Genomic DNA, 10,161 nt, shown 5'->3' with positions numbered 1-10,161 from the left:
CATTTCGGAATCGGAATTTATTGCTGAAACTCAGTCCAGCTTGCACGTCGTTACTTAAGGTAAAGTAAAGTATTTCTCCATTTCATTAACCTGCAACGTCTTTGCTTATATTTTGCTTACCTAACTCTGCAAATGGCTCCCAGGTAGTGTAGGTATCTCAAATGTCCGGAAATCTTTTTTTTTTCTTTTGAAGATGGTGAAGCAGTAAAGTAACAGACATCACCACATTGGTTAAGTGCTAACAACATATATTTTAAAGTTGAGTATTTAACTAAGTTTATTCTTCGTTTGAAGTGGTGGCAGTTGGCCTCGCTGCACTTTGTGGCACTTGTGTCGAACCGTACCCATTCGTCCCGCCTATTTGGTCGCTACATGCATCTGTGAGGCAGCGAGATGGCATAATGCCATGTGCATTGTTCATCTTTAATTATATAATCACAGTACCACTGTTAATTTTATATTTAAAAACCATTATGTCTGGAAAAGGGGAGGGGAAGATGCTCATAAATATGAACGGTATACAGATAATCTATAAAAACAATGTAAAAAGCATATGTTTTAATGCTTTTTATTTTTTATCAGTAAAAATAAGTCAAAACATTATAAGTGTTTCAGAGTTTCGTTGTGTATGTTTGAGTAGAGATTTTAATGGTTATAAGGTGGATGGTTCCCAGTGAAAACTCTTTAAAATTATCAACGATATAAGGGCGAGGTTACACGGGACCTTGAACTACTTCAGGTGAACATGTTTATGTAAACACGTTTACAAACGCGAAAGTGTACGGTTACACGGTAGTTGCTGAAAAATGTGTTCAGTTCTAAAACCTATGAGGTTTGTTTGACTTGAGGTCTCTCGTGCTCCTCGGGAGTTGAAAGAGTTGGGAGCAAGTTGACCTGAGGGCAAAAAGAGTCGGTAACTTTTAATACACGAAGAAAACGCGATTTGTTGTAAAACAATGATGGCGGAAAATATAGCAGACATCGTGAGAAATTTGTTTTGAAATGGAAGATTCATCTGAAGATGAAGTAGCTATTGATTTACCATATATTGGACTACAAATTATGAGAGAGCTTGATAAAGGTAAAAAAAAAATATAATTATTGCTTTTTAACTTTAAACCGCCTGTGGTATGCATAAGCTAACCTGTACTAGGAAACTATTGCAAATCTTTTGATTGTTAAATAAAGGACGCCGAATAAGTAATATTGTAATGTTTTTCCGCTTCAATGTCGTCATCTATTAAAATATTACCGTCATCACCAAATGTAGCTTGATAACATATTGACTCCATCGTCAAAGTCGCGCCAAAACAACCAGCAGACGACTTGCCCTCGCAACTCTTCCTCGAGAGGAGGAGCATCGAGAGCATGACCTGAGTGACCTGAGAGCAACTTGCCCCCGCGAGTAAAACGACCATCCGCCATACTGCTTCCGGAGAAGGGCGCCCCGAGAGTTGACAGGTCAAAAAGAGACCTCGAGTCAAACAAACCTCTATTGTCTACTGTCAACGAATGAATGTGTTGTTCATCGTCTCTATTTTGTATACAGTAAACGCGGGATTTTCTCACTTGTTTATAAAGTATTATCAGCACAAATGTAATGTGTTTTCATATTGCTAATTATTTTTTTACAAATCGGGAATTCATACAACATGCACAGTAAAATTTTATACACGTATTTTTTTATTATTTTTTGAGCGAGACTACCTATCTCAGTTTTAAGTAAATTAAGGTCAGGATCAATTAAAAATATCTTTTGTTGCATTCGGTAAAATATTACTCGAACTTGTGCCAGGAACACCTGCTATCTTGAATTTCTGCAAAGGACTGTTTATATTCTAAACAGCCAATCAGAGGCTAATGTAGAAGATATGTCGATCTGAACTACTTTGCCAACCTGTTTAAGTTAAATGGGAAATGGCCTCGAACGAAACATGTTCAGACTGTGTGTAACCGCACTCAACAGCTGAACATGTTCACCTGAAGTAGTTTAGACTCCCGTGTAACCGCGCCCATAAATTGTAATTTGTAATGATAGTGACCAACCATAGAAAAAAGGATAACCAACTTCGCATACAGGAGAGGTGACATACATAACTAATCTCTTCGTTTTCTTTTTTGACATGGTTGTGTAGATCTTGCACTGGAGACAATGGTGCTTCAATAATTTCATGTATTGAAACAGAACATAAAACAATTATACTAAGTTTGTTTTTAATTATTTTATATTTAGTGTAACTTTTTCTGAAATCATCATGGTGTCGTTAGAATGAAAACTTTACTATTTTAGGGTATGTTACTATTTTTCCTTATTACATATCTATGATGTACAATATTGTAAAGGTTTTTTTAAACATTTTATTAGCATTAACGAATTTAAAATGTAGCAAACCTGTAACCTACCGTCCATAGTATTTTGTAGCATTTTTAATGTTAGTAACCAAATGTTCCCACAATTTCATAGTAATTGTAATGTAGGTACCTAAACTGTTACCACTATTTCACAGTTTTTTTAATGTGTTTCTAATATACCAACCATACATCACAGTAATAATAAATCTACCTAACAAACCATTAGGTAATGTTTTGATTTTATTTATTTAATTTAACAAACTGTGTTGCTTGCGTATTGGCAATTTACACTTCGGTATTATCATAAAGGTTATGAGGATGAACCTAATGTGTCAGTGTTAATACCTCTTTCTTTTTATGAACTGAAAAAAAGGTATCATGGCAACGTATGCTAAGTACATACAATTTATTCACAAACAGTCATTCCCTGTTTGGGTTACAAATATTTTAAAGCCACACATGTGAACAGCTCTCTGAGAACTAATTTATAAACAAGTACATACAGAGCAGTTACCAGGGGCGTAACCCGGGGGGGAAGGGGGTAAGTGGTTCAAACACCCCCCCTTAGCACACCCCTCTCCTCCCACCACCACCCTCTATTTCAAACCTCACGCCCCGTGTGCAGGCGTGTGTGTTGTGTGTGTGTGCGTGTGAGGCTGCAGACAAGAGGCGGGAGTAAAGTCTGTACCACGACCCCTTTTATTTTATTATTCAATTTTTATGTTTACGTAATTGCTACCTGTCTTTTCTTTACATAATATTCCCAAAGTGTTTATGTTTTAAGTGCTAGTTGGTAAGGACGGCCAGTGCCCCACGCAGCAGGCAATGGAATTACCCGCAACCAGTTTGAACCATATTCCTAATTAAAATAATCAATACTCAGCTTAAATAATTAACGAAACCTTGGTATAATTTTATTATAAAATTTTTAATGTAATTGTTTTAGTTAAATATGTATTAATAAATAACAGGAGAGACTAACGGTAAATTCAGTGCTTTCCGACCGCCATGCTGCCCTGGCCTCTTCAGTCGCTTCCGTTCGTCACCCGGGGTAGGATGCTTGGTGAGCACCGTGCAACTTCGTGTTTTTCTTTCTCAACTGATCTTTTAACATCCGTCGGATTTTTTATAATTCTTAAACCATTTTTGTATCTGCGAGACCTACTCCGGGTAGCCGACTCGTTTTAATAAATATTTAAGTTCAATTCGAACATTTAATCACGAACAGAGCCCTAAACTCACGAGGCCAGGCCACGAGGTGACCTGGTCAGCATGTAAACTGATTCTCTCCCACCGTTGGCGTTATTAACAGTTTCATAGTGTATGTAGGTTTAGCGCAATAGGAGACGTGTTGTAACGTTACCAAAATAAAAGGAGTACGTCGAACGTGTGATTTTTAGTCGAGTGACCAAGTGTCCCTGCTCCTGAACCTCGAGGCGTGTGGGATGCCTTAAGAGCCCACTGAACAATATCGCGTGCTAAGGGAACCGGGCCTAGCCCTACACGGGTCACGTCACGCCCTAAAGGGAGTCTCCGCCGGGTCCACATGCCCACATCACGTGGTGGCGCCCACTCAGACAATTTTTCGTTCCCTTACCTCCCTAGTAAGACAAAACAAATTTTATATTATAATTAATAAAAAATTTTACCATTACAATATTTAAATTTAAGTACCGAAAACTGCTAAAACAGCACTATTTTACACCTTAAAATCCAAATTTTCCCGGGGGACGACCCCCGGACCACCGCTTTAATACGGATTGGGAAGGGGGGGGGGGGATGCTTCTTAACAGCCCCCCATACACAACTCCTGGCTACGCCACTGGCAGTTACATTAATTTATTTTATAGACCGATATTTATCTGAATTTTATTCGCATTGTTTGTAATAGTTTTAAACCTTTTTAGATTGGAGTGTAGTAAGAGTGTGAGGAGGCTGTCCCCCGACAGTAAGACACTGGGTTTTGATGGGTCGAAGGCTCGTTCACATGAGGAGCTGAAACGGGATATTATAACAAAAATAAGATAAATCAATCCTGCATATTTGCATCCTTGGTTGAAAAGTCAATCACATACAAGATGTCTTCTCATTTTTCTACACCACAAAGTTTCGGATTGTAAATTATCTCTAACCCGTACTGTAAACTTTACCATTCTTAAGAAATTGGGGCTGCACAGAAATTTTGTTACCACATTCCGGTGTACACCATGCGTCTTATTTAGTATCATTAGAAAATGACGACTAAAAAGAAACAAAATAATTGCAGATCATGAGCAACTGTATGACAAAAAAAAAAATCAATCAATAAAACACAATTAATAAAGAAGTGGAATTTGGAATACATTTTAATTTTTGCACACGTGTAAAATGATGCAAATAGAACTAAGTAGGCGGGTGGGGGAAGAACCGGTCAAAAGCACTACTTCAGCACCATCTAGCACATGTAAACCCCAACTAAAAATTCAGTTTTGTTTGCATTAATTGTTTGCCTCCACAACAGATTCCTTAGTGTGCTCGCACAGTCGGCACGCAGGCAGGTGCACGCCGGTGAGAACTGGCCGACTCCAGCGTGATCGAGAAGGTGGATAGGGTTATGAAGAATCTGGATAGATTGATAAGAGGACAGCAGGGTGGTGAATTGTATAGAACCCTTCCTCAGGGTTAGGAAACAGCAAGTAAGGGTGGGACAGGAGTGGTCGGAAGAGTGTGTGACATCAGGGATACCACAGGGAAGTGTTTTGGGGCCCCGTCTATTCTTAATTATGATGAACGATACAGGAGGGGAAATGAATATGGTTGTGTGTTACATGAAACCGAAGGATAAACTGCACACCTGCAGGATTTTGAGAAGTTGGAGGGTTGGTCGAGGACGAATGAAATGGGAATTATAACACAGCTTAAAACTCATAAAGTAAGAAAGCAACAGAGTTGAAGTAAATATATCTTAGTAGAGCAGACTTTGCTTGTGGTCATTACATATGACTCACCCGGTTAACATTTGCAGTGATGACGTAATGAGCGTTGGTGGGGAGTGTCGAATTGAAGTCGGTGAGAAACTCCAAAAGTAATAGATTGATTTCTGCGATTGCTCTGTGAGTGAGCATTGTGTGGTGCTAGTCAAAACCAACTTTGGTTTTTGAGCAGTTAATTGCAAAATGCCTAAAAGAAAAAGGGGTTATGTTGGAGAAAAGAAAGAAAACAAACAAAATCACCTGAGCAAATTAAAATGCAAAGAAGTATCTTAAGTATTGAATGAGACAAAAAGTAGCAGAAAAAATGAGCCAGCAGGGCAAAACTAGCCCCAAACAAGGCGCAAAATTTGTTGCTTTAAGTAAATGTTTTTTTTAATTTATTTTTAAATAATATACTTCTACAATGTACTTTACATTTTTTAGTGCTATATATTGTAACTTTTTGAAACTTATTACTCAAATATCAGAACTCTGTCATTCGCCCTCCTCACAGTTTTAAGTTGGGTCCGTTCTGCGTGCTTGACGGAGTGCCAGTATGCCCGGTGGAGCAGAGGTGTGCACTCCAAGTTAACAAAATAATATTTAACAATATCTTGCTAACCAATATCAAGATGTTTTCAGGACCTTTTTAACATCAAGTATTTCATAAGGATTATTTTGATTCACAAGAAGCAAAATTAGATGTAATACTATACGTATCTTCTATTTGCAGAAACAAGCAAAAAATGAAGTGAAGTACCGGGAAAACAAAAAGCAAGTTAGCAAAAAAGCTTGCTGGAAATTAAGCACCGTTTTTGCTTATTTCGGGACTTTTCCGAAGTTTCCGCAACCAGTCCTTCAGTTCCATTACTTTAGCATGACTTCCGTCGGCTATCTAAAATGTAGACACCCTGCAAGAGAGCCATAAAATACTCTTGGGCGGAGGAAAGGGTCACTCAACAGTGTCAATCACATTAAAACTGAAGCTGTGCCTGCAACTTGATTTGTTGGTTCAGACATTATCGAGTAAACTTGGCAAGGTAAGACAACATTACAGTCAGGATTGACAGGACTTAGAAGTCACATTAGCTATTTAAATAGCTACGAACTATGGTATGCTTGTTTGCACCATGTTTAGTAAATTACAGCTCAAAATCGTGTAACTCTACATAATTAACATTTTGCATAACATTTCAACCCAATTCATTACAACTCAAAGAGGGAGTGAATTATCATTTGTTTAAAGAAAGACAATGCGGAAGACCAAGATTCTGAAGACGCGACATTTTTATTTTCTTGTAGGATCTATTGGAGTTGACAAACTGCAGGCTAATATATTTATTTCAAATAGTACTGTACTTATGTTATACCTTCCAAACTGCAACTATACAGCACTTTTAAAAATGAACATGCTTTGAATGGGAAAAAAAAAAAAAAAAATCAGGTGTAAAAAAGAATAAACAACATTTTAATTCCTTGTGCCACGTAACATGAAAAAGTACTACCCCAAATAAACTGGGAAATCTTGACAACCTACAACAGACTGCATACATAAATTATGTATATACAACAAAGAGTTAAATCACATTCCACTTGGGAACGGCCATAAAAAAAGACAAAAATATATATCTATATAATTTTTACTTTTAAGAGTAAGGATGTCTTGCACACTTCATAGTCTTAATACACATTTCAGACATTTCTAATTGCACTTGATTCAATAAAGACGTGATGCAACTTCTTGGAATAGGAATCTAGCTCCTCACTTCGCCAAGAAACCAACGTAAGTTTAACAGCCGCCTACAATCGCAACTTATTTGAGAGTATATCTTCATACACATCTCTGGTTAGGGGTGAGTACTGCCCTTTGGCGTCCATGTAGTACAACTTGTCTTTGATGGCAGTTATGTCAAATCCTTCGAGCTGGAGATCTCGCTTTATCAACTTGTACGTTCCTGCAAAAATAAGAAAAAATAACTTCCCTGTACACATAGTACACAAGGAAAGCACTTCACATGGAAGGTATGATTTAATTTCTTTGCAAGAATAATGTATCAAGCTATATATCAGAAATGGGTATTTTGCGATATTTAATACAATTCAAAAATTGTTTTAAATTTATTTTATTTATACAGTTGTTCCTTAATGAGTAATCTAATAATATGCTATAAACCCACAAATATAAAGAATGAGGCACAACTTTTACATAGGATATGTACCGGTAATGTTGCAATCATAATTGATAAAGCAGTACTGTCCAGCTAAAAGAGACTGTTTTCTTTTTTAACACACTGGCAACTCGGGTTCAACCTTACTTTTTAATATATATATATATATTTTTTTTTTTAATTTTTCTACTACAAATGTTAACAGTTACGGTGAAGGTAATATTAAATAGGCATTACTCTGTTATTGAAAACACGCAACCTAACTTATTTTTCAAACACATACCAAAGTGTGACAATTTACACATTACTGTCACCATCATTTTTCAATATTTTGTTTCACACTTGCAGTTGATACTTACCCATAAAAAAACACACGAAACATACATTCTGTTTGCAGTAGGAGTCTGCGAGTATTCAAAAAAAAATATTTAATATTTCTGAATAATTTTATTTTCGATTCAACGTTACAAATTTAATACCTTTTTTTAATTATTTGTTACGAATACATACATAAAGGAGAACTCATCAAACACAGAAATTAAATTTATAAACTCTAAATTCTACGATGCTAATGTAAGTTATTAGGAAATTTGCATTTGTTTCCTGTAATATAACAAACAGTGTTACGATTTTAAATTATTAATAATATCACATTTATATGTATGTGATCAGTTGGAGCAAAAAAACTGTTTTCAAACTGGAAAATGTTTAATGGTTTATAGAAATGCTTTGCCAGGTTTATTTTTTTTACTTTCTTGCATTTTACACCTTTATTATTGTAACTCGAACTCTAACTCTAACACTCCACTCGCACTCCACTCACACACAATGTGAAATTTGATTAAAAAAATCATCTATATTCGTGAATAATTTGATAGTGAAGTATAAATTTGATTAAAACAGAAGCAGGAGCGGCACGGCGAGGCGTGGCTCTCACCCGTCAAGGGCAGGTGGGACAGAACCCTCACGAACAGCGGCCGCGCGTACGTCGGCAGCTGCTGCCGGACCCCCGCCGCCAGCTGCCCCAGGTCGAGGCTGCTCTCCTCGTCCAAGATGGCCGCCATGCCTGCCTTGCCCTCCACGTTCGGGATCTGGGGGGGGACACACCTCTTCCTCCTGTAGCTCTCACTTCGCGTGGTCAGGTCTAACGTCTGGACAGATTCGAGCACGCACGTCTCGGGGCAAGACGGGCCCGCGGGAGCCCCGTTCCCTACCAGGGCATCGTGCGTGCGACCTCCCGCCCCGCGGCTCGCCTGTCGTCCAAGGGCACCATCAACCACGCCTGCAGCTGCTATCGCTCTTACGGTATTCGTGACACAGTGGCAAACAATTGGGCAGGGGCGATGTATAGAATGCAAGAAAATGTCATTAAAGATGATGAAGGGTGATGACACGAGAAGGAAAGATCCGATGCATTGAATGGGTTGAGGTAAAAGGGAGAACCATTAAAAAAACCCACCAGCACCCACGTCAACATTAAGTCACATTTCCCACTTAAGAGACTTCTCTCATTTGACCCTTACAGGAACCAGGGACTAGATTACCTTTGTGGATGGTGAAAGATCTTACCACTCAATCACAATGTTTCTGCTCAAGTATAAGTAATTTACTAAATTTTTAGAGACAATGTTTTTGTGAACTTTTATACTCTGAAAATAGGGTGTACCTTACAATCTATGGCTTCCTCCACTTGCAAATATTTGTGTCCACACAAATCTGTAGTAAAATTTCCTTGAATTTTCCCTGATCAATATTTCAAATTCAGTGATTTTTTTTTTAATGATATACGTACTTATTTTGCAATTTTCTAAAATAATTTAACAAAATACTCTACCTGTTGACTGTGCACTCTCACACCTTCTGGGGAAAAGAATGCTTTCAGTTTGGTTGATAGACTGGAGCTTACATTTTTTTCCCCTAATTTCCATTACTTTTTCAAGATTTCAAGTAAATTATCTGATTTTCTCTGACCATTTCTAACTTCCTTGACTTTCCAGAATGTAGACACCCTGCAAATTTACTCGTTCCAAGACGTGCCTTCAATATAACTTCAGAGCTCTGATAATGGGGTGTGGCATACTATCTACGACATCCATTCACAGGAAACTCGTTTACATTAAGTTATTTAGTGATACTATAATTCTTTTACATTGCACATTGTGGTCGCTAGTCAACATGGCATTTAGATAATGTAATAATTTTAAATCAGTGCAGAGCACCACGGTGTAAGTGTAAAGGTACTAACACCAGTCGCTTAACGTATCCCCTTATTTAATGTTGAAGCCACAAAGCAAGTAAATGCACAGTTAACCAATTAAAACTCTGCCCAAAATCTGCTAAGTATCACTGAACTGTGTGATTGAGAAACAATTTGAGAAAACTAATACACCAAAAATTACTTTTTTTTTTAAGTTGCTTGAATATAAGGACTAAAAGAATAGAATATCTCACATTTAATACATCTTATATTTGAGTAAATACTAAGATTCTATTCCAATATGCACAGTAATTATTGCACATATGTGAAGATTAAGTGGTAGAACTGGAGAGAGGATAGACAGGTTTTGGGTGGTGTTGGATTGGAAAGGGAAGAGCAAGTAGTCAATTCTCTCAAGTGGCAGACTTCCGAACAGCTATATCTGCCGGCAAGCATCTCCCTGATGCCCAGGTCTAAATAAATGTTTTTAGGG

The 10,161-nt window shown here is 37.5% G+C and overlaps 1 protein-coding gene across 1 annotated transcript in view; it reads right to left on the bottom strand.

Annotated features, from left to right (window-relative positions):
- Positions 1-6,750: 6,750 nt before the first annotated feature.
- LOC134539758 (long-chain fatty acid transport protein 1-like) overlaps positions 6,751-10,161 on the bottom strand; it is a 46,341-nt gene continuing 42,930 nt past the window's right edge. Inside the window, exons 11-12 of the mRNA XM_063382034.1 lie at positions 8,409-8,562; positions 6,751-7,258 (exon numbers count right to left, since the gene is read on the bottom strand). Of these exons, the coding sequence (XP_063238104.1) occupies positions 7,104-7,258; positions 8,409-8,562 (309 nt within the window). The 3' untranslated portion in view covers positions 6,751-7,103. The remainder of the gene's footprint in view (positions 7,259-8,408; positions 8,563-10,161) is intronic.

The sequence above is a fragment of the Bacillus rossius genome, chromosome 15 (genome assembly GCF_032445375.1).
Source record: "Bacillus rossius redtenbacheri isolate Brsri chromosome 15, Brsri_v3, whole genome shotgun sequence".
Lineage (NCBI taxonomy): Eukaryota > Metazoa > Arthropoda > Insecta > Phasmatodea > Bacillidae > Bacillus > Bacillus rossius.
This window is presented reverse-complemented; position numbering and strand designations above follow the sequence as displayed.